The sequence below is a fragment of the Martes martes genome (assembly GCF_963455335.1).
Source record: "Martes martes genome assembly, chromosome: 14".
Lineage (NCBI taxonomy): Eukaryota > Metazoa > Chordata > Mammalia > Carnivora > Mustelidae > Martes > Martes martes.
Window position 1 is genome coordinate 8,614,846 of NC_137902.1, and position 24,699 is coordinate 8,639,544.

The window sequence follows — 24,699 nt, forward strand, 5'->3', positions numbered from 1 at the left end:
TTCACCAAGAACCACAGAGGCCCAACCCTCAAATTAACAAAGAAAAGCGACAGCCTTCAGGAGGTGAACACGCTCATCCTCCACGAGACGCTAACTCGGGACAGATGGTTTACAGACCCCGAAGTCATGGTTATTAAGAAAAGATATAACGGATGGGGTGCCTGGGTGGCTCAACTGGTTAAGTAAGCATCCAACTCCTTTTTTTTTTTTTTAAGATTTATTTATTTGAGAGAGAGAGAGAGAAAGAGAGAGAAGGGGGGGCAGAGGGAGAGAATCTCAAGCAGACTTCCCACTGAGAGCTGAGGCTGCCACGGGCCTGGTCTCGTGACCCTGAGACCATGACCCAAGTCGAAATCAAAAGTCAGACGCCCCAACCGCCTGAGACACCCTGGCACCCACAAGGGTCCAACGCTTGATCTCAGCTCAGGTCTCGATATGAGTTCAAGCCCTGCGTAAGGGAAGAGCTACAGGGAAACCCCAAAACGTCCTCTTTGGTAGAAGGTAAAATAACACGATGATTCTTTAATAAAAGAATGTAGATACATTAATATCCAATTAATTTTCAACTGGATTTTGTGAACATGCACAATACACACACACCATTAGAATTTTATCAGGACAAGATACAAATTCAAGGTCTGGATCTACACAGGAGTTTCTCCAACACTGCTAACTTGAACACGAGGTGTATTGTAGTTTCTCACGTTTATGATTGCACAGGAGCCCGTCGGGATATTTTTCTACTAATGTTGGGTTCTATAGCATTATCTGTAAAGTTCACTCTTTTTAATATAATCATAGAAATTAAAGATGTCCAGTCCTGTTTTAGGGCATTTCATCTATTCCCCTACTTTCCTTATCAGACCATACTGTCTTTTTGTTTGGAAAGATTGAATGAATTAGTTTCTATCCTCTCCCTATTTGAAAATCAAGAAGACTTTATCTCTTTTGATCCAAGGTCTAAATTTGTCTTTATTTCTTCCTGATATTTTAAAGTAATCCTCTCTCTATTGTATTTACCAATTCTGAATATTTAAATGTGTTTTGCATTACAGAAATTAAGCCAATTCAAGAAACATGATTGTGCCAAGCAAAATTACTCTAAAAATGTCTAGTTTTCTTAAAAAACACGATATTCTCATTTATGTACTAAAATGCTTCCCATTGAACAGTAGTGATTATGAACCTTGAAACATTTTTTAACATCTCTAACCCATGTCACCTTTTCAGAAAACACAAAACTCTAACCACTCGAATGTCCACCTCCCTGAGGGGACTTAGGATATGCACCCTGGGTAGGAGAGGGACGGGGTCCGCTTCTCCTGATTGAGAAGCCCCGATACTGAAGAAATGGTATCACCAGTATTTTGTTGAACTTTGCCTTTCTATAATCTGTATCGTGAAACAATAGATTTTTGCCTTCCCAGATATAAAATTATTTTTATATTATTTTTTACATCACCGAATATGTTTTTTCAAACCCTATAGGCCCCTTCTCTCTTTCCTTGTAAGATTTTGATATACTTCTTTACAGGAACAAGGTTTCTCCCTCTTGAGCATCACTGAACCAGAACATAATTTCTGCATTACTATTCATGATCAGGCCCAATAATTAAGTTTGAAGAAACACTATTCAATTCAAATATAGAAAGAAATGACATTGAAAAATAATGCACAATAAAAATGAATATTATAATATTGAATATGTTCTGACTACAATACCAATACCAAACTATTTTAACTTTATGCTTGAAAACTAATAGAGAGACTTGTTTGGGACTTTTTTTTTTTTTAAACTGGGCTCCATGCCCAACAAAGGGCTTGAACTCACAACCCTGAGATCATGAGTCACGTGCTGCTCTACCAACTGAGCTAGACAGGTACCCCGAGAGACTTGTTTTTAAAATAATCTGCTGAAATCATCATGAAATGCATCCTTTATGCGGGTTAATTACAGTAACAAATTATATTGCTTTACTTTCTTAAAATAACGTCTGCAGTCACATGATCTATAGAACCATACACTTATTTTCCACCCACTTCCAGACATTCAGAACTAGAACTTTCAGATTTTTTTTTAACTTAAACTTTTTTTTTAGATTTTTCTACATTTTCAGTTGCTACCTACTTTAGAAACTTAGAATTGATCTATAGAATTGCCAGCTGTGACAAAATCTTCTCCGACTGATTCTAAAAAGTAAAAATTTAGGAGGAATATAAAATAGCCATGTCTGTAAGTAATACTTCAAATGTATTTTTCCAAATGCTGACAGAGTGAAACGTCTGCCTGCCCTGAAGCTGGGATGATTAATATGTACACAACTCTAAAAATAGTTCTGGAAAAATACGGATGCCTTTTTCCCAAATTTGAAAAATGATTTCCTGTGCCTCTTTGATGCAGTCCGGAACAACAGATCAAACAGCAAAGGTCTACCCCAAGCATCATGACTAAGAACCTAAATAGAATGCTTCAATGCTGTGGAGGTTTACGTCCCCAACAAGGCATGATAGCTTAGAATGTTCTACCAGCGATCAGGGGAGAGGCCCCATTCCCTCGGATGTCAGTATTCTGCGCCAATGTGCTTTGCGATGGTGTTCAGCTGGATATTTGAAGCTCCTTCATATATTGTGCCTTAAACAAAATGGAGTGAAAGGAACAATTAGGAGTGCACCCACGGCCACACGTCTGTACGAGAAATCGCTCTCACATGTCACCTTTGTGGTTGCTATAGAACGGTCCCCAGTTGGGGCGCCTGGGTGGCTCAGTTAAACGTCTGCTTTTGGCTCAGGTCCTGATCCCAGGGTCCTGGGATCGAGTCCCGTGTAAGGCTCCCTGTTCAGTGGGGAATCTGCTTCTCCCTCTGCCCTTCCCTGGCTCATTCTCTCTCTCTCTCTCTCAAAAATGAAATAAATAAATCTTTAAAAAAAAAAACAACACCAAAACTGTCCCCAGTGACACTCCATGCCCCTGAATATTGTACTGTATGACAAAGTCATTCTGCCTATGAGATAATATTCATTTGGAAACTGGATTCTGATTCCAGAATCAGTAGGAAACACGGAAGTTGTTCCTCAGCTCTCCGTGTGCAAGCCTGGACTGTCCCTCAGGAACAGGCAGCTTTGAAAGCCCCTCGTTTTGGTCTCCCCACCTAGTAGTGGAGCATCAGAACACTCAGGCTTGATCAGGCATGAAGCTTCTGGAATCAGAACTTCGCTTCAAAGATCGGCACTCAACGCATCAAATGTATTAACGTGTTTAGGAAAAGAAAAATTACAACAGCTGATTTTGTTGCACTTTTACTAAAAGGCCTGTGGAGTCATTTAAAAAGGCAATTTGAGGGGCACCTGGGCGGCTCAGTGGGTTAAAGCCTCTGCCTTCGGCTCAGGTCATGATCCCAGGGTCCTGGGATCGAGCCCCACATTGGGCTCTCTGCTCAGCAGGGAGCCTGTTTCCCTTCCTCTCTCTGCCTGCCTCTCTGCCTACTTGTGATCTCTGCCTGTCAAATAAATAAATAAAATCTTTTAAAAAAATAAAAAGGCAATTTGAGGTTTTTAAAAAATACACATCCATCTTTTTCTTGAAGGAAGGGGTGGGGAGAAGGAAAACCAACCACAGAGAAGAAGACAGCCGGTAAACACCACACGGAAGAGACTCTACTGCCTTTGCCCAAGATTTCAGTAGCAGAAAATCAAACACAGACAGCAGCCCCGACAGCCACAGAGGCGAATAAAAGAAAACAAAATAAAATGTAAAAAATCTATTTACCGACTTTCGCATCTCGGAAGTATTTTTCCACAGGGTAATCTTTGGTGTAGCCGACTCCTCCCATCCACTCGATACACTTACTGGTTGTGAGGCCCGCCACCTGCCAAAACCAAGCAGCAGACGACCTGCTGAAACCACAAAACCGATGCACCATAAACACTCCTGCAGAATATTCTAGTGACGCAGGTTCACCGCTACCGGCAAGTGAAAGGACTGAAGTGCCCTTATAAGACAGCACTGTCTCTTCAGTCGCCTCCCCTATACCACTAATGCAAACTGTCCTATTAATTCACAAAATTCCCATTTTCTTAAGAAAATTAGGGTATTGATCAGACACAATCACATGCTGCCAACAGGCATTGTTTATTCAGCAAATATTTATCAAGGGCCTTCTTTTGGTCACACACTCTGCCAGCCGCTGGGTAAACCACAGTGTGGTGGGGGCGGGGGTTGCCGGTCACTGCCGTTTTTGGCTCACACGCCCAACTAACAATTACAGAAACAAGTAAACTCTACAGGGTAATAGAAGAGCCAGTTAGGAAAGCTGATGGGATTTAGGGGTGGGGGGAACGTGTGAGGAAATGACAGCTTTGTTGAGCCCCAAAGGACGAGTTAGGGGACATTTCAAGTTGAGGAACATGTGGGAGGGCTTAAGGGGAAAATGGGTTTATCAACCTCAGGGACCTGAGGGGGGCAGTGCGCTGGGGTCAGGGCAAACTGTGAAGACAATGGAGAGGCAGGCAGGCGGGCCTCCCGATGGCAGGCGGGCTAAAGACTGTAACGGACCCCAAAGACGTCTGCATGCTAATTCCCAGAAACTGTAATGTTTGTTACCTTACGTGGCCATGGGAGCCCACAGTTGTGGTAAGTTGAGGGCTTTGAGATGGGAGAGGGTCCCGGATAGCCTGGGTGTGCTCAACGGCATCACAAGGGTCCTCTTAAGGGAAAGAGAGAGGCAGGAGAGCCAGAGCCAGATTTGAACACGCTACCCGGAGGGCCCTGAAGGCGGAGGCCGGGGCTGTGAGTGGGAGAAGGCGAGCGGCCTCTAGGAGCGGGAAGGGCGAGGACACGGATTCTCAGAGCCTCCGAAAGGCAGCTCTGCTGACACTTTGATTCTATCCCAGAGATAACTCAGACTTCGGAACTCCAGAACCATGAGATTAATGCAATTGTATTGCTCTAGGCCACTAAATTTTTGGTTAATTTGTTAAAAGCAGCAGGAATTGAATACAAATATTGTTCCATTTGCTGTGAGAAGCCACGAAAGTTAAGCTGGGGTGACATGGGCTCCTGGACATTCTGAAAAGGGAAGACTGGACCCGAGGAAGAAGCAAGACGGCCCAGGGGAACAGGCAGAGGTGGGCGGGGCCCTCTGGTCAAGAAATGCCATGGGTGGGGCAACAGGGGGCCGTGTAAAGGCAGAGAAACGTATGAGTGCAAGAAACGCTCGGGGCAGAATCCCCCGCAGCGGATGAGGGGATTCAAGGTGGGGATCAAGGGGAAGAGGGTGTCAAGGCGGCTCAGGCCTCTGCCGGTCCAACGGGGTGGGCAGGTCCCGTGGAAACCGGATCGATTAGTCTGGAACTCAGAAGGGAGGTAGAGGTGGATGGCGAAATTTGGGGGCTGAGAGGTTAAGGAACGACTCCAAGCTATGGAGACAAACTACAGAGGTTGGGACGTAGCACTCAGTGATCGGGCAAGTTCTCCAGCCAGCGTCTACCGGGTTAAACGGAGAATGCGTGAGGCATCAACAGAAAGGATTCCCTCAAACCGTGAACTCGCTCTTCTTGGGGTTTTTACTTCGCGGGATCTCCCTGGGTATTCACTTTGCCTGAACCAGGGGAACCAGGGGTGGGATGCCGCATTCAGATGAGGCTCACGGAAGGACTCGTGATGCGTGTTCTACCCGAACTGCGTGACTCGGTTTCCACCGAAGAGCCCGTGAAAACGCCGAGACCTCATAGATTTAAAGCACTTTTCCACGGAAGGCTTGCGATTTTGCTTTTCTGTTGTAGGAACTGCAACGTCTATGCTATTTTACTCGAAAAACAAATGCTCAATCAATACTAAGTGGAAAGGTTCATACATACATAATGGGAGAGTGGAGGGGAAGAAGGCTGAGTTACGGATTTCGGTTGTTTGTTGTTTTACCTCTGATGCATAGTATTTGGCCATCGATGCTTCTTTTATGAACGGCTTTCCAGCTTCTAGAAGCCTAGCAGTGTTGTACGTCAGCAATCTCGCAGCTTCTAGCTGGGTGGCAACGTGAGCCACTTGGTGTTGGAGCCCCTGGAAATGCGGGCCCAAGTTAGAGAATTATGACTTCTGAAAAAATAGCTTATCCTCAAAGTCTTGCCTGGATGTGGAACACTGACAGGATGAAAATATACCCCTGAAATGGAATTTGCTTTCATTTCGTAGAAATACTTAAAAATCTGCATTCTACAAGGAAACGGATCTAGAAAATGTTCAAAGTTCATGTAATTCTGTATAACTGTCAAGATTTAAAAAATAATCACAGAATTAGGTTTAACAATTTGTTATATTTAATAATTAATTTAAATCCATTTTATGATCAAAATGAAGCTTTACAGTTTTCTTTTAATTGCCCATACCCGGCATCTTTAGAAGTGTCATGATTACACCTATCAGTTCACCTGACGCCGTATCCCTCCTTTGCCAACTCCACAGACACAGAAACATTGTTTCCTCTGTACAAAGAAGATCTAAAGCTTTCCACAAACTGTCTTCATATTCCGTCCCTTTCCTTGCAAACTCCGTGGCAGCTGGCTCCGAGAAAGTACTCTAGCATAATTAAATGAAAATAGGACCAGAAGCCAAGACGAAACACCTATGGTTTGACACCTGATGTCCTTGGGAACTCAATCTCCAGGGGCTTCCGTTTCCCATGGCTAAGATGCAAAGACAGCATGGGCTATGGGGGGGTCCTGGCCAGGCCTGCCACGCTCAGTCTTTCCAGGCCTTGAACTGACCACGTACGCTCACACTGTGCCTAGAATCTGTATGCACAGGCAATCGGTGCGTGCTTGTGTAAGGCCAAGTCCTTATCACGGCACCTGAAGATGATGCAGTGCAACAGAGCCGGAAATGTAGTAAGAAATCAGACTTGGAGCCTAGAGCTGCCTACAGGGAGGTTTCACGAACATGTGAAACAGTTACTCTGGATTTTTAGGTAAAGTGCTTGAGTAAGCGTGGTAAGCTGCCGCTCTGGGCCTTCACTAACCTGGGAAGGCTTCCCCATGGACTGTAAGGGGGCCATGGCCCCCTACAGCCTCCTTACCTGGGGAGCTCCGAGAAGCCACATCATTAGACCAGGCCAGCTTCTTTCAATGCACCTGGCTGAGAACTCCTCATTTGACTCACTGCAGCAAACCGTACCTTCTACTTTCAAGAAGAGTCAAAGTGTAGTCTTTGGAGGATTATTGTGTGGCTCCCGCACAGAGGGCTCCTAACAAGTGTTCCCATTTACTGAGCACTCGTCCCACTCAGGCAACGTGCTACATACTCCACATACCTCTCTGAGGCCAAGTCACCCTAGCATTACCTTTAGTTTAGAGATGTGGCAGTTGGGGCCGAGAGGGTGAGGTAAGTTGCCCACCGCCTACAGCTGGTAAGAGAGAGCTGGGATTTGAGCCCTGGGTGCCTGACTGGAGACCCCATGCCCTAGAACTTGGCAAGCAGTGCGGAGACAACTCTAAAGTGCTCACTAAGAAATCCGGAGTCATGCCACAGGTGGGCCTCAAGGACTACTGTTCTGCCCTTGGAGAAAGTCAAGGCTTCACAGGTAGGTGCCCTGAGACCCGTTCCTTCCTCCTCCCCACCTCTCCCATTAAGATCGCCCCGAGGGGACGCCCTCCACGGATTTATGACACAGCTCTTCATTAGCAGAAATCGAGAGGACAGCTCAGAACGGAGAGGCTAATGATTACATACCTGAAAATCAAATATCCTTTTGCCAAACTGCATCCTTTCTTTCATGTAGGGAATAGTGTAGTCGAAGCACCCTTGAGCCAGTCCCAGCATCTGTTCAAAAAAAGGAGCAGGATTTCCTATTTTGTTATTAAGTTTATGCTTTTAATTATTCAGGGTATACGTTCCTTTTACAGGCAAACTGAGTCATTGCAGGCAGGGGAAGAACTGGAGGCACAAAGTGGCACCTTCACACACTGCGTTTGTAGAACTTAACTTCCAGGGACTGGGAGAAGATTCGAGAAATCATTCAAGTGGTTTCATGCAAATAGGGGTCTATTTAATTCTAGCGGAGGTGAGTCTCAGGCTTGGCTGTGCTCCTACCACGAGGTTACTTCGAAGGGAGCTCTTCATTTAAGCTCTGCTTCTCCAGGCATAAAGCAAGCCCTGGAAATGCTGCTCTCAACTGGCCTTGAAGACTCCAGAGTAGCTCCCTCTTGTCTTTCTAGAAGGCCAGGGTGGAAGGTCACTTCCTAACCTTCTATCTTCCTGTCCGTGTTGCATACTATCAGGATTAATAAACGCTTCAGGGAAAGGGCACTAGAACATAAAAGAACAGGGGTTTCCCAACCCCGGCTGCATATTAGTTTCATCTGTGGGAACTTGATAAAAAAAAAGCGACGTGAGGTGTCTAAGGACTGAAGGCTTGGAGTGGAGGGCGTGAGTGGCCGAGGCGTCCGTGTTGTCAGACCTGAAAGGTTTCCTGCAGGGTTACACTGAGAGCACCTGGTAAAGACGGGAACTTATGCTCGGGAACCAGTCAGGCCTTGCTGGCAAGCTCAGCTCAACAGTCTCATTGCTAACTGACCTACTGAACCATTCAAGCTCAGAAATGGTTGCTCCCTTCCAACACTAGGTGGCCATGAAGTCACTACCTCAAATGATGTCAAACTATATGGGTTTTAGAAAAAGAATAAAAAAAAAAAATCAACAGTGAAAGCTTTGGGGGAAACGCCCACAAACTTATCAATATTTCATTAGTGTTCATTCACATTTTTCTTCAGCCTTTTGTTTTGAATTTCCTGGAGAAGAGAATATCGAGCTAAAAATGATTAAAGGACACCATCCCCCGCAAAACCCAAACTTCAGTGAGGCACCAACCCACCGCACTTGGGGCTGAGATAAGATGAGGTCACCAAACTCCGGACTGACGTTTATGGCATGCGGATAATATCCTAAAAATGACCAGTTGTCAGTCACAATAGGCTTCTCCATCTCTGTAAGACGTTTTCACTATCAATAATGAAAAACTAAATGGTCTTTGGCTGCAGTTTTGAGGACAGTACCTTCAGTTTGCTATTATTTGTAACTCTTTCTCTAAAAGGGATCCACGGTGTTAACCAAGAAATGGTAACTACCTGACCTTAACTTTTAATTAGGTTATAAGATAACTTGGAGTAATCAGATGAAAGCCCAGGCTGTGTATTTTACTACCGCAACATCTATATTATTTATATATCTGAGAACAAGGAGATCCAGTCCTACAGTTTTTAATGTCATATCTGATGAAACTGAATCACAGGAAAACATTAAAAAGAACAGACAAGCCATTTCTCTCATTATCTAGCTTTGTGAGAAACATGGGTTAAGTTTTGATCTAAGGATGTTTTGTTAGCAAATTAACAGCAGTGGAAAAAAAATCTAGAGGGATACTACAACATCTAACTATACCAATGGCTTTGAAATCTAAATGCTGTTAGTTTTTGAATTTGGGATATTCGTTGATTAAAAATAAACAAATATATTCTACAAAACGACATTAAAAAAAAAGATTTTATTTTTAAGTAACCTCTACATTCAATGTGGGGCTTGAACTCCTAACTCCAAGATCAAGAATCACGTGCTCTGCCGACTGAGCCAGCCAGGCACCCCCAAAATGACATTTATAATAAAACCAGATGCTATTAATTGTGTTAATCAAGAAAGCAACCGATCTCACGTCACAGAACAATGTAATGTGCATTATAAAGGGCAAATTTGGTTAAAAAAAATGGAATAGTTCTCATCGTACGTATCTGTTTAATTACGGCTATTTTATTTCAAGCACCACAAACACAAGATCGCCTGATTTTCACAGGCAAAATGCTAAGCAGCAAATCTGTCATTCTTTACAGATTACAGACCCTCATTACACAGAATATCAGGTATTCTTAATTAAAAAAATTTTCTTCTAGAATGAACTTCAAAAACTGAAAAGGCGATGTTTGTTAAAGGCACATTCAATTTACAATATATTTGAGAAGTTATCGATCCGGGTATCGGATAATACTTAACATTCTCAAAGCAGAAAAAGCGTCACCACTGAGCCATTGTTTGGTTCTCAGGACATTACATAATTGACCCAAGCGGGATCTGAAAGAAATCAGTCAGAAGCCATTCCTTCCCCTCACGGAAGGGAAGGGCGCCATCTTGTGTTCACAAGCTTCCAACACTCATCAGTTCTCCTCTCCCTCCCTCCCTCCCTCTCTTCCTTCCTTTGCACTTTTTCTTTCAACGTTTTAATTGACCCACACTGTGGAAGAGTAGAGCAATTTGGCTAAAATGTGACTAACCTGTGCAGCAACTCCTATTCTGCCTTCATTAAGACTCCCTATGGCATACTTATAGCCCTGTCCAATTTGTCCCAGGATATTGGCTTCCGGAACCTGAAAGGAAAAACGTGCAGTTATTTCTACATTTAATTTTACATAATTCGTTTTGATTACACAGGTTTATATACACAACATCCCCAATTTGTGTGACAGGACTCTAGCCCAGGACTTCGTGAACGCCAAGGCTACCCCTTGTCTGTCTTCTCCTCGGCTTCCCACAAAGCTCTGGGAGAGGACAGGACTCATGTCAGTGCTGTTTGATTTGCTTCTGCTAGCGCCCAGCACAGGCACGTGTTGAACAAATGAATGGATCTAGAAAAAGGGACTCTCATACAATCCATCAATAACAGATGAATAATCACTTTCCCCAATTCCTACCTGTATGCTATAGTGAGATAGGACATACTGGGAATTAAACAAAACATGTAAGTACTGGGCTAAATCAAGGGTATCCAACCTTTCTTCTGCTGCGACTATCATTCCTGCAAAAATCACCTGAGGTGAGCACACACATGCACGCACGAGCATATGAGGGAGGGGCGGAAGGAGAGAAGAAACAGATTAAAATGTTTATTCGTAATTAAAAAAAATGTAGACTGGGAACAATAAAACAATCCATTTAGCTTTATAACTTCAGGAGAGGGAGTGGGCAGAACAGAGAAACAAAGGGCAGGCAGGAAGGAAGCCAGTCTGGGGCAATTAGTGAGGCTGGACCATCCATCTGCAAAGTCAGCCCGTGCGCGCGCACACGCTCCCTCATGAACCAAAGAATCAAGTTGTAATACAAGTGATAAAAAGCCTGTCACAACCTGTTCCACCCATGTCAAGTTCTAAAGCATAACCATTCTAGCAGTCTTCTCTTTCTCGCTTCAAAAAAAAAAAAAATTCAATGTAATTAACATATACTGCATTATTAGTTTCAGAGATAGAGGTCAGTGATTCATCAGTTGCATGTAACACCCAGTGCTCATTCCATCACATGCCCTCCTTCATGCCCATCCCCCAGTCACCCCATTCCCCTACCCCTCACCCCTCCAGCAGCCCTGTTTGTTCCCTAGAGTTAAGAGTCTCTGATGGTTTTGTGTTTTTTTTTTCTTAAGATTTTATTTATTTGAGAGAGAGAGAGAGACAGTGAGAGAGGGAACACAAGCAGGGGGAGGGGGAGAGGGAGAAGCAGGCTTCCCGTTGAGCAGGGAGCCCGATGCGGGGCTGGAACCCAGGACCCTGAGATCATGACTTGAGCCAAAGGCAGACGCTCAACGACTGAGCCACCCAGGTGCCCCAAGAGTCTCTGGTTTGTCTCCCTCTCTGATTTCATCTTATTTCTCTCCCTCACTTTTAACAGATTCCACTCTATAAACTGTGGGGCGCTGCCTCCTCGTTTCTCAGGCTCATTGAGCAACATCCCCACCTTGTGGCCTTTGGTATACCCACACCACACGTCCGTCTTTGAAGTCAGTATCAAGTTTATAAAGTATAAATGGTTCACAAACATATAAATTAAAAAGTATAAACGGGATTAATCCTCAGCATTGGCTCTGCGGCCAGCTGCTAGGCAGAGAAGTTCCCCTCTTTGCCTAAACTCTCATGAAAAGTACGTTTAGTCAAGAGCTCACCTAAGCACGTTGTCCTACGCGTGCTCAATAAGGTGACCCTTTTCTCACGCATCTACAGTTCCATGCATAGCTTATTTCATGCCAGTCTTTTGCTGGAAATTCTAAGATACCCACCTTGACGTTTTCAAAAGTTAATGGGCACGTGGAAGAAGCTCTAATCCCCATTTTGTTTTCTGCTTTCCCTATGTGAAAGCCTTCAGTGTCACGATCTACTAAGAAGCAGGTAATTCCTTTATACCCCTAAAAAGAAGATTCAAAATGCTGATTAAAAAAATGCCATCGCCACACTTGAACTTGTAAGATCCCTTGTTTCCAAGAGTTGAAAGTTGACAGAAAACTAAAACTGAACTTTGGCATTAATATTAATGGGCTCAGAGCTGCAACACGTGCATTAGGAAACTTGGAAAACACTAGATTCGTAATTAAGAAGTCTATAATTTCTTTTACTTTTCCAGAAAGCATTATGGCTATTAAAATTATTAAGATACACTAAAGTATCATGTGATCATAAGCATTCCATGTTTTAAACTTCATTTGTTAAGTATGTTAAAGTTTCAAAATTTAATTCAATTAAATGTTATGTCAGAGAAAGGACAATCAAATGTACTTACCTTTTTGTCATATACCTATTTTCCAACTAAACCAAATATTCTTAAAAAGGAATGTAGTAAGTAGGTACTTAAATTCATCCTCAAATAGAAAATGTGAAATCCTACAAAATGAAAGGTTAGCTTCTGAAATAACATATTTGGTGGCAATTAATAAACAGACTTCTGTGTAGTTACTAATCACATCAACTGTATATATTCGGGGAGAATAGTAAATAAGAGGCTGAAAAGATGTCACTTATCTAACTTGTCAGTACTGAGGAGAATGAGGACTTTAAGAGAAAGCTGTAAGAAGGAAATGCAGGCAGGAAAGAGCTACGGAGAGAAGAGGCTGGGGTGGGGGAGAATTCCTGCTTTCCAACTTACAAGGTCAGGGTTTACGTTTGCCATCACCAGGAAGATCCCTGCGTATTCTGAATTGCTGATCCACATCTTTGACCCATTAATGACGTAATAGTTTCCCTTTTTATCAGCTCTGGTCTTCAAAGCAAATAAATCACTACCGGCTCCAGCCTCTGAAAGACAGATACTTCCAACCTACATATGCAAGCAGAAAAAATTCCAAGTTAATAACTGTGTCTGTACTGTGCATAACAAATACTTTAGTAAAATAAACAAGTGTCATTTAAAGCTTTAGCCACTTTTAAAAGCCTGTACTTATCAGAATCATAATTGTATTTCCAAAGCGTTATTTTCTAATACATATCCTACTACTTGTCTAAGATTTAAAGATATAAGTGCACAGATTCAATGTTAAATTTAATTAAATTCGTTCTAATAATTGCAGTTTTCTAGACATCTCACTGTAAATGAAGCCACCAACCAAAGTATGAAGGAAATAGAACTGGGGCAAAAAAAAAAAAAAAAAAAAAGTTTTTTTGTCTGCTGACTATTCTCTGAATTTCCAAGCAGAAATAAGAGGCAGAGTATATTTTCCTAGTAGCAGTAATTTACTGGGCATTGCTTGATTATTGAACGGTACCGTGCTGTCAACATTGCAGAGTCAACATTGTAGCTGGAGGTGTCCTAAGTTTAATAGAGATCAGATTCATTTAACCAACTCCTAGGGACTCACTTGTTCTGTCGCAAGCTTGGTCAAATAGGTAGCCTTTTGTTCTTCTGTTCCATATTTTCTAATCAGATTGTTAATTACTGTGTTCTGGATGTCACATACCAAGGCCACAGATGCATCGACTTTGGCTAATTCCTCTATCGCTAGGATAGAGGAAAAAAAGGAAGCTCCTGCTCCTCCATATTTTGTTTCAATTTCAATACCCATCAACTGAAAGGAAAAACAAGGAAACAGATTAAGAAAGCGAATTTCTTTTTTTTTTTAAAGATTTTATTTATTTGACACAGAGAGAGAGAGGAAGAGAGAGAGCGAGCACTAACAGGGGGAGCAGCAGAGGGAGAGGGAGAAGCAGGCTCCCCACTGAGCAGGAAGTCGGATGTGGGACTTGATCTCCAGACCCTGGGATCATGACCTGAGCCAAAGGCAGACACTCTACCCGCTGAGCCACCCAGATGCTCCAAGACAGCTAATTTCATATGGGAAAATTTCTCTCAAGAACAAGTTCAAAATTAAATTTTAACTATATAAATTGCTAATTTTAAAACTCTGTATGTAGGAGCGCCTGGGTGGCTCAGTGGGTTAAACTTCTGCCTTCAGCTCAGGTCATGATCCCAGGGTTCTGGGATCGAGCCCCGCCCCGCATCCGCATCCTGCTCTCTGCTCAGCAGGGAGCCTGCTTCCCTCTCTCCCTCTGCCCGCCTCTCTGCCTGATCTCTGTCTGTCAAATAAATAAATAAAAACTTAAAAAAAAAGTCTATTTGTAGATTTTATTTTAATTTGGTATGGCTTTTGTACTATCTTGTAAGTAACAAAAACTAGAGCGGAAGCTGTACCTCTCTGAAAAGGAAGCGGTTACAAGCTAGAACTGCCACTTGTTTCCTTGTGGTATCTGAAACACAAGGATCTGTAAAATGCTTTGAAGGATGATGGAGCGGAAGAAGGCGAAAGTGTCTCCCACAGCCAGGAACTGGAGGAAGGCAGGGCGGCACAATCCCTTCTAGCCAGGCTCCTTGCCTTGACTCCTTCAGCCAGGCTGGTAACTGCAGGATCGCTCCTTCTGGGGCATTCTAGGTGGTGAGCAGACATCTCGTGGTGTTTCCCCAAACCCCAGCAGACAAGGCGGAAGGGGCCTGGTGAACAGGACCAGATGCCGGCCAAGCTTTCCAAGGACTGTCTTCGGTATTCAGCAGCTACTCCTAGGTCTGGACCGTGAAACTCCTGCAGTTTTCTGTTTTTCTCAGAAAGTCCTCTTAACTAAAAGAGAACCCAGAGGGGCACCTGGGTGGCTCAGCTGGGGGAGTGCCTGCCTTCTAGGATCTCGGGGTCCTGGGATCGAGCCTTGCATGGAGCTTCCTGCTCAGTGGAGAGCCTGCTTCTCCCTCTCCCTCTGCCCCTCCCCGCTGCTCATGTTCTCTCAAAAATACAAAATAAAAATCTTTAAAAGAGAACACAGATAATTTTGAGTAGGAAATGAAGAGTTCATTAAGCCGTCCTTACAGTTCCTAAATTTAGTCACATGCACACATTTTAACGCACATTTTAATGCACACATTTTAACTTATAGGAAAGTTTGAAATGGGAAGAATTATGAAGTATATACCCCTTGTTGAAACAGTCCTTGTATTACTGATACGTCCATTTTTGAATTCTCATCCATGGTTGAAACCAGAGGAGCAACCCGTTCCTGGGCAAATTTTTTAACTGTACGGGGGAAAAATACTGATAAGTCTTTACTCTTTTAATACAATAGGTTTTACTATTTTCAAAAAAAAAAATTTTTTTTTAATTAATGTAAAAAAATTCCATTCACAAACTGAGGTGAACATACCCCCTAGGCCCGTCATGGGATTTCACACTGGACCCAATTGGTGACCAGAGGGATCCGGAGGGCACACTGGGCCGTGTACTCACCAGTGTCCTTTATCATCATCTCCTCATCTGTAAACATCTGCAGGGGAGCACAGGACAGGCCAGGGTTTGTTGCACTAAGGAGAGCTTCTGACTGGGAAGATATTAGGACATGGGGCGGAGTTTTCCAAGAAGACAGGCAAGTCGGGAAGTTTCTTCTTAGCTGTGGGAACAGTCCCATTGAACAGGGGACACACACACACCAAAAGTAAAGAGAAGTACGTGAACATCAGTTTCTTTGGAATTAACTTTATAAGCCCTTCTTACCTCTTGTGTCACCAGAAAAGAGGAGCGGAAGCTGGCACATTTAAAAATTCACTATCTTGTGAACAAAAACACAATTCCTTTTTAACATTACGTCCTTTATCCAAGCAATAAGCTCTTCTACCTCAACAAATTTCCCAGAGCATTACCTTTTACCCTCAAGCAAACAGAACCTTTGGGTAGGGGGATGGGTGAGCCCGGTGGTGGGTATTAAGAAGGGCACGGATTGCACAGAGCACTGGGTGTTACATGCAAACAATGAATCTTGGAACACTATTTCAAGAACTAATGATGTACACTACGGTGACTAACACAATAAATAAAAATTAAAAAAACACGAAAACAGAACTTTCTAGGTGGAACTCTTTTTTTTAAAGATTTATTTATTTATTTGGGGGGAGGGGCAGAGTGAGAGAAAGAATCTTTTTTAAAATATTTTATTTATTTATTTATATTTATGATTTTATTTATTTGACAGACAGATCACAAGTAGGCAGAGAGGCAGGCAGAGAGAGAGGAGGAAGCAGGCTCCCTGCTGAGCAGAGAGCCCGATGCAGGGCTCGATCCCAGGACCCTGGGATCATAACCCGAGCTGAAGGCAGAGGCTTAACCCACTGAGCCACCCAGGCACCCCGAGAGAGAAAGAATCTTAAGCAGACTCTGTGCTGAGCACGGAGCCCCACTTGGGGCTCGATCCCCCAACCCTGAGACCGTGACCTGAGCCAAAATCATGAGTCAGAGGCCCAACCGACTGTGCCACATAGGTGCCCCAGAACTCATTCTCAAAATGTCGCATTTCATGGACTTCTTTGGAGGGGAACCCGAATATAATAACAGTACAGGGCGACCATGGCAAATAGCGTCACTGAGTGACAAAGGAACAGGTGAGGGCGTGGGAGCTGTCCTGACCTGCCCAGGCTGGCTGCAGGCACCAGGGCTCTCTCGGTTCTCCTGACTAGTTCTGTGTTTCAGCTTCTTATCAGTAAGAGATGGTACAGCATCAGGGTTAAGGAAACAGGCTCTAGGGGCTGAAAGAACTAGTTTTCAATCAGGCTTCCGGTATTTACCAGCCAAGTGAACTGGGGCCAACGATTTCAACCTCCGGTAAAACCTGTCTGTTTCTTACCCTGAAACGTGTAGATAATCATCTTGACTTTTGTGAGGATTAATGAGATAACCCATGCCACGACAGGTTTGGTAAGGCATCGGCCATACAGCAAGAGCTTGGCAAATGATAATGACCTTCTGCTCGGACCTGGGAGAACACAGGGGTGGTGGTCCTAATGCAGGTGGTCCCAGCAGCCACCGCAGAGTCAAACTGGAAGGCGGGCTCTTCCAGCCATGGGTGTGTCCCCCTGCTGCTATGTCCCTGATGCTTCAAACCTGCCAACTGCTGTTCAAACAATGGATTTACTCCAATTTCGTTGAAAAAAGAAACCATCCCATTTGAAATGCTTGCTGTATTCTTCCAATTTTATTTTGTAGAATTTTATTACAGGGGAAACAAACAAGTTATTAGTCTTTGTAGGTTCACTGAAAACAGGCTAAGTGAAAGAAGCCAGCTACCAAAGATCACATATTTTAGGATCCTATCTATATCAAATTTTTGGAAAAGGCAAACCCACAGAAATAGAAACTACAGCGGTTGCCTGATGCTGGGGCGGGGGGTGGGGGAAGACGGTTCTACAATTCTGTAAACTAACAGCAAAGCATTGCATCATACACTTTAAAAGAGTGAATTTTACGATATGTAAATTATACTTCAATAAAGCCGCTGGAAAAAAAGAATTAATGCTTTCCTTTCATTCAACAAGATTTAAAAACAAACATTCTGGGCATCTGACAATTGCCTGAGAGCGCAGGGTACCAAGGGGAATTCTATAAGGCTCATGGAACAAGCAAAAAGTAAAGCCAAGTTTTGTAGGATTAAAAACCATACATGGTGTTAAAAAAAAAAAAGCAAATATAACAGTATACTGCAATATATTTTTTTTCAATAGTTTTGTTTACACATGGAAATGCTTGTTAAAAACAAAACAAAAGAAAACAAGAGTCACCATGTCTGAAACCGCTGTTGATCTTTCCCACACTTGGGTCAGTCTTTGTGGTTAATGCGCCCAGGAGTCTGTGTACTCTGCTCCAGATTCAGAAGCGAAAACAAACATTGGCCAGTTAGAAGAAAAATGTGTGTCTCAATTTTGTAATTAATTTTGTTTTGTTTGCAGAAGTAGGAGGCAGATAGTTCAGGGCAAAGTTGCATGGAACATTTTCACCTTGTTAAAACACCTAGTTGGGCAAGGAACACTTTGGACCAGAAGGAAGGAAGGTAGTAATGTCTTCTCCCTGATGAAGCAGATGGAAGAATTATGGGTAAGGAGGAAGGAGGCAAGAAATGGGGGCGCACAGGGGCTTTAGGACTCTAGGAGGCGAGCAGTGGTGCTAAGAAGCAGCAGGACAGAATGTGATCAGTACAGAAGGCACCAAGGACAGATGGGCCTGGGGGATGGGGGGGGGTTACCGAGAAGGAAGTGGTGGGTGGGCGAGTCCTGCATGGGGCCCTCAAAAGACTTAGGAATCCGTGAGACCAGGAGCCAACTAATCTCCTCCACAGAATGATCAGGAAACGAGCCGGTTACATTGGAAAACTCCAACACATTGCCCTCCATTCTTCTTTCTAGGGGAGATTATTGACTTCATGACACCCCCCTACAGAGTTCTTTGTCTCTCTGAGTCAACCTATCACCTTTGTACTGAGTTTCACAGAAAGCCCACCACGGAGAAACCCGAGAAGCCAGCAGGTACTACGGTAATACCCATCGGTTCCTGCTTGACACAGCTGTGACCCGCTTCGTCTAAAAACTGCTCCTGACAAAGTGTATGACTGTTCGATACATAACAATTACTTTATTTTATTTCTTTTAAAGATTCTATGTATTCATTTAGAAAGAGAGAGAGACAGGCAGAGAGAAGCCCAAGCAGACTCCACGCTGAGCGTAGAGCCTGAGGCGGGACTCGATCTCACAACACTGAGATCATGACCCGAGCCGAAATCAAGAACTGGATGCTTAACTGACTGAGCCACCCAGGTGCCCTGACGCATAAGAATTATTTTAGACTCAGGAGACCACAGAGGTGAATGTGCTTTACAAAGTGGGTAGTGACGTACGGAGGCAGGGTGAGCTTACTGAAGATGCCATCATAAAACACAGCGACTACACCCTAAGCAGATGGGATCCCTTTTAACCAAACGTTATAACTGAACGTTATGTTCTATCCTTTTGGGCAGAAAAAAAAATGTTCCTTTTAGTAGGACAGTCTTTAATAAAGGAAACATTTCCCTGCCTTGCCTTTAAACCCACAGTCCGAGGTTTCGATGATGATTTTCAACCATCCCTGCCCCTCGGTGTTGATCTCAGCCTCTGCAGTGCTGGGATCCACTCCATCAAAATGATTTTCCACAGTTATAACCCTTTGCACCACATCATCACATTTTTTTGTATAGAGCAGCAATCGCTACTTGAGTGGAATCCTAGTTATTTATGCCTTGCCAAGTACTTCTTGTAGCTCGAGTCTGATCTGTTTCTTACTCAATGGACCAGAGTTTAGCCCTTACTAGTACTGATGATCAAACCTGGGGTCTGCGGACTCCTGTGGGCAGACAGTGAAGCCTGTGAACTTGGGTGGGGGAAATTATATCTTTATTTCACTAACCTCTAATCTAAGTCAAACATTTCCTTCAGTCGCGAAACGAAGGCCCTGAGTTACATGTTGTCTGCGACTGTCACGGAGAGACATTACAGGTATTTTTATATCAAATAACAGCTAGTGCAGAGATCTTGAGGCACCTCCCGACTTCAAACCTGCTGACCTGTTACCAGATCTTATTTAAGGAACACGTACTACTATTATCACAATTAAAAACATTTTTATGGCTTTTTATAACTGAGTTCCTTTGTAATCTTGCGTAGTTTATGCCTTTTAAAACGTTTTAAGAAAGGGTCTATTAAACTTCGCTATATTGCTGGATACCTTTCCTCCACGGCACACAAAAAGGTGAAGAACCCCGGACTGCCGAATGTTCTGGTAGATTTTTTGCTAAACTCATTAAGCTTAGCTGTTGGGAGTCATAACCCTTCTCCATTATGTCCCAGCATAATGGAATATCCTTCCAAACATTCTTTGAGTGCCTTAAGTCTACAGGCTTTTACGATGCCTGAAAGGTAAAACAGGACACAGGAGAGAAGTTTGCTGACCTGCAAAGTCCCTCTTAGACTTTTCCAAAGGAAGTGTTCTGATAGAACACAGAGGGCTCCACCTTAAATGCCTATACTCAGGGGTTCCTACCAGATGTGCCCTCCTGGGTTTCTTCTCTGCGTGTGTGCGCTAAGGTGTGTTTTTTTTCCCCTTTGATTCCATCCCAGCACTCCAGAGTTCATGTTATCTTGTCTTCTTTTCTTACTAGTAACTTTAAAAAAAATTTTTTTTTTTAAGATTTTATTTAATTTATTGGACAGACAGAGATCACAGGCAGAGAGGCAGGCAGAGAGAGAGGAGGAAGCAGGCTCCCCGCGGAGCAGGGAGCCCAATGTGGGGCTCGATCCCAGGACCCTGGGATCACGACCTGAGCCGAAGGCAGACGCTTCACCGACTGAGCCCCCCAGGCGCCCCCTCACTGGTAACTTTCTGGTGGTGAGAAGCTTGGCTCTCACGATCTAGGATGACTTCCCTGTGCGAAGCTAGGGCACACGTACCGCCGTCTCAGCAGTGCTACCCACGCCGCTCTGAGAACAGATGTACCTGTTACGGTGCGGTGCTCATGTACAGCTCTTTTCATCTGTGGCCTCGGGGTACCCGTTCAAAACAGTTTCTGCACCTTCTTCCTTCCCTACCCCCTTTGTGTGGTGATGTGTCTCCTGTGATAATTGTGGGGCCAACTGTAACGTGTGGGGGATTCCCCTCCCCCCTGCACCAACAATCTATTCTCCCACACCCGCCGGGTGTCCTTCCATTCAACTCAATTCCGACTCTACCTACCCAGAGACGGCATCGGGTCCCACAGGTCAAGGGGCCCCTGGGCCACTTCACGCGCAGCAGCAAGCCCACGCTTCAGACCCACGGGCTACAGACTGCAGGTTCCTATTACCGGCTCCTCGGGGGTGTCTTGTTCAGTCTCCTAGAGAAGCTCACAGAACTGAGAGGACTAGTTGCTGGATTCCTGGTTTATTATCAAAGGACAGACCTCAGGAACAGCCATGCGGAGAGAGGCACAGGGCCAGGTTGGCGGAAAGGGAGTGGAGCTTCCGTACCGTCTGCTCGGACACCCCTCTCCCAGCATCTCCCTGTGGGTTTTTATGGAGGCCACAGATCAGGGAGGCCAGATTGATTACATCACTGGCTGGCAGCAAGGAATTCAACCGTTAGCTCCTCTTCCTTCCCAGGAGGCTGGGGGGTCAAACTGAAAGGTCCAACCCTCTGATCATGAGGTTGGCTGCCAGCACCCAGCACCCACCCTTGGTTGCAGTCCAGAGGTCACCTCGTTAGCATAAACTCAAGTGACTGGAAGGGGGTCTGGTATGAACAAGGTACCCATTTCACCTTCGAGGTTCTCAGAGGACTTCAGGAACTGCAAACAAGAGACCAAATGTTTCGGGGCGCCTGGGTGGCTCAGTCCGTGAAGCATCTGCCTTCAGCTTGGGTGATGATCCTGGGGTCTTGGGATCGAGCCCCAGGTAGGACTCTCTGCTTAGTGGGGAACCTGCTTCTCCCTCTTCCTCTGCCGTCCCTTCCTGTTTTGCACGCCCTCCCAAATAAAGAAATCTTTAAAAAAAAAAAAAAAAAAGGAGACTAAATATTATAACAAAAGATGCTCTCTGCTCTTATTGCCCAGAAAACTCCCAAGGTTTTGGAAGCTGTGAGCCAAAAACCCTGAAGAAGACCCAGTATATATTTATTACAAATCTCAGTATCACAACCTGTAATACAGTTAGAGTCATTGGCCATAGCGGCTTTCCATTTCCCCTTATATCTGGTTCGATTTTACTTTTATATATAAAATAAAATAGATTCTTTGTGGCATACGCTTTAAAGGGTTTTCACAAAGGCATAGAGCTGTGCGCCCACCTCCCGCGCTCCACCCAGCACTTCCACGGCTCCCAGATTCCTGGTGCAGCCCCTCTGCCATCTTCTCCCCAAATCTGTCTCACTGCACTTCCGATCAAGACTCTAGCCATGACCACATACGGGACATGGTCAGGAGACACAGACACGCACGTGGCCTCATTCAACTATAAAATTCTTAGTCACTGACCTCCACTTACACCCCTTCCCATTCTCTGAAATGATTACGGGATCTCAAACCCCCCAAAGCTTCACCCCTTACTGTCAGCCAAAGACTCACCTTCTATGGAAAAAAATAAATGCCAACAAATGGGAACGACCTCAGCTTGCTGCCACCAAACCCACGTGGTGTCCTGTGTCTTCACCCCTCATCCTTCTCCCCTCCTGGTACAATGTAAACGATGTCCCTCCTATTAAGAAAGGCCTGTGCTCGGACGCCTGGGGGACTCACTTGGTTAAGCGCCTGCCTTGGGCTCAGGTCATGATCTCGGGGTCCTGGGATCGAGTTCTACTTGGATTCCCTGCTCAGAGGGGAGCCTGCTTCCTCCCTCAAATAAATAAAATCTTAAAAAAAGAAAAAGGCCTGTCCCTCTGGCTCCCTATGTGTCCCACCCCTCTCACCTGTGCAGGACCCTCAGCCATCCCCTTGGTCTGCTCACATTCTTAGCATGTTAATCATCCTCCAACCCTCCTCCACCTCGGGTACCGCCCTCTCTCTCTGCCCCTGCAGAGCAGACACTGCTGAAGCCGTACCTTCCTTACCCTCTTGGCCTCCTGAGTGTCCCCACCAGTCACCAGCACCCCTCCCTGCAGGGTCCCCACCAGCTCTCCATGCTTTTCTGGCTCCGGCTTGCTTGCCGGAGTTCAGATTGAAGTTCAGGTGGGCACATCCTCCTCCTTCCAAATGCTCTCTTCTCCTTTTCTTCCTGTTCTCGCCTGCCAGTCTTTGTCTCCTGCTCTAGCTTTGCCCCCACCACCTGACCCTCGAGTGCTGAGGGTGTTTGGCAAAGACTCTCGCCCTAAACCAAATGTGAGTCAGCTCCTGAGTCTCTCTAACTAGGCCCTGATCTTAGGCACTATCCTTGGACAGTGCCCTTGGGCCCCTTAGTTCAGTTTCGGCAAGAACCATGCTGGGTCAGCTTAATGAAAACACCTACCCTCAGTATCGGATCGCTTTGGTCTGCCTCCAGCAAGAATCCTGGTGAGTGTGAATGAATCTAGCAAGTGCTGGTGAGGGAGAATTTTTTCTACTCTTCAGGGTCCTTGTGGCTGGACTAAGAATCAAATTGAGAAGAGACAGATTAACAGGAGAAAAATCAAATTGAATGGCACAGGCACAGGGAGTCCACAGAGACACGGAAACTGCGAAGACAGTCAGGCAACATGGTGTTTCTATGAGCTAAGGAGGGGGCAGACGGCTGAGGGTACAAAGGGGAGACCATCAGCAGGAAGGAGGTGAAAGACGTTTGGAAAACAAAAGAGATCCTTTTTGTGTGTGTGTGTGAGCTCGACACCCAGTGTAGGACCCCAAGACCAAGAGTCACACGCTCTACTGACCTAGCCAGCCAGGTACCCCCCAGGTTACTCTACTATGTACTCTCCATAGCGCTCTTCCTGGTACAAACAGGCAAGTGGGGGGGGGGGTGGGTAGAGAGCTTTTCCTAAACCTGCTGGGTTTTGGTTGCTTTTAACTCAGTAATAATGTTCATGCTAAGATGGTCCGTGTTGGGGTGGCCTGCCCCCAGCCCCGTTCCCCCAACAAGAATCCAGCTTAGCCCTGACGTTCCTTCTTAGTGATTTTCTATCCACTGACTTGTCGGCTAGAAATCTCCATTTGTCCTTGTTGTACTTTGGCACTGAGCTTGATCTCACCTCCCTATTGCAAAATCTCCATGCAGGAGTCCCTTCTTGAATCAAGTCTTCCTTATCATCTTTAACACGGGTCATGAATAATTCTTCTTTAAGTGGGAAGAAACTCTCCTGCTCTGTGGGTTGAGTGTAAAAACAGGTATAATCACTACTTAAGTGACAGTCCAGACCAAGGCCCGGCAATTCCCCTTTAGTTCATACACGTGAGTATACGCTCGCAAACAATGCAGTGAAATTTATAAAGGCGACAAATTAAAAATCCAATTTCTGTCAACAAAGGAATGCGTAAGTTGTGGTATACGGATTCTGAAGAGGAGAAGAATTTGCCACTGCAAAAATATGTCTGTTTGACAAAAGGATTTTCTCGAGCTGGTTATTTTTAAGAAACAGCTGGGCAGCTCTGGAAACTGAGAAGACGTTACACTTCTGTGGGAGGTATTACTGCTTTACGTGTGTAAGAGAAATCTCCCGGTTTAAGCACGTCTTCCTCTCTGTGCCAGAACAGGTGGCCAGATCCCTAAAAAAGGCAAGGACTTAAACCTGCGTAATCACCCCACCCTTATTCACTGTGCTTTTCCTGGCAATCTCCCAGAACTGTACCTCCTTTCCCGTCCCTCCCTCCACCTTTTGTATTTAGCTGGTAACAGTATTGAAGGGGGTGGGGGCTTGGGCCATTTCAGAATCACTCCATTTTCCTGGGTTTCTCCCATTTATACATAAGGTATACAAGTTACTAAATTTCTGTTTCTATTTTTCTCCCCTGTTAATCTGTCTTTTATGACAGAGGGATCTCAGCCAAGAACCTAGGAGGGTAGAGTACAGAATATTTTTTCCTCCCCTGTAAGTCAACAGAATATTGTAGAGCATTTAAAGTGAGCTGTGGAGCTGCATATATCAA

At 44.6% G+C, this 24,699-nt stretch overlaps 1 protein-coding gene across 3 annotated transcripts in view; it reads right to left on the minus strand.

The window, feature by feature from the left end:
- Positions 1-502: 502 nt before the first annotated feature.
- Positions 503-24,699, minus strand: part of ACADSB (acyl-CoA dehydrogenase short/branched chain) — a 38,819-nt gene continuing 14,622 nt past the window's right edge. The window contains exons 1-11 of one of the 3 annotated variants that reach the window (XM_080823709.1): positions 23,090-23,206; positions 15,555-15,714; positions 15,244-15,344; positions 13,647-13,853; positions 12,938-13,108; positions 12,078-12,203; positions 10,309-10,401; positions 7,721-7,810; positions 5,918-6,055; positions 3,767-3,866; positions 503-2,632 (exon numbers count right to left, since the gene is read on the minus strand). In XM_080823709.1, the coding sequence (XP_080679835.1) occupies positions 2,562-2,632; positions 3,767-3,866; positions 5,918-6,055; positions 7,721-7,810; positions 10,309-10,401; positions 12,078-12,203; positions 12,938-13,108; positions 13,647-13,853; positions 15,244-15,344; positions 15,555-15,591 (1,134 nt within the window). In that variant the 5' untranslated portion in view covers positions 15,592-15,714; positions 23,090-23,206 and the 3' untranslated portion in view covers positions 503-2,561. Of the gene's footprint in view, positions 2,633-3,766; positions 3,867-5,917; positions 6,056-7,720; positions 7,811-10,308; positions 10,402-12,077; positions 12,204-12,937; positions 13,109-13,646; positions 13,854-15,243; positions 15,345-15,554; positions 15,715-15,818; positions 15,943-23,089; positions 23,207-24,699 lie in introns of those variants that run through there. The other 2 variants (XM_080823708.1, XM_080823707.1) reach the window with 2 other exon arrangements.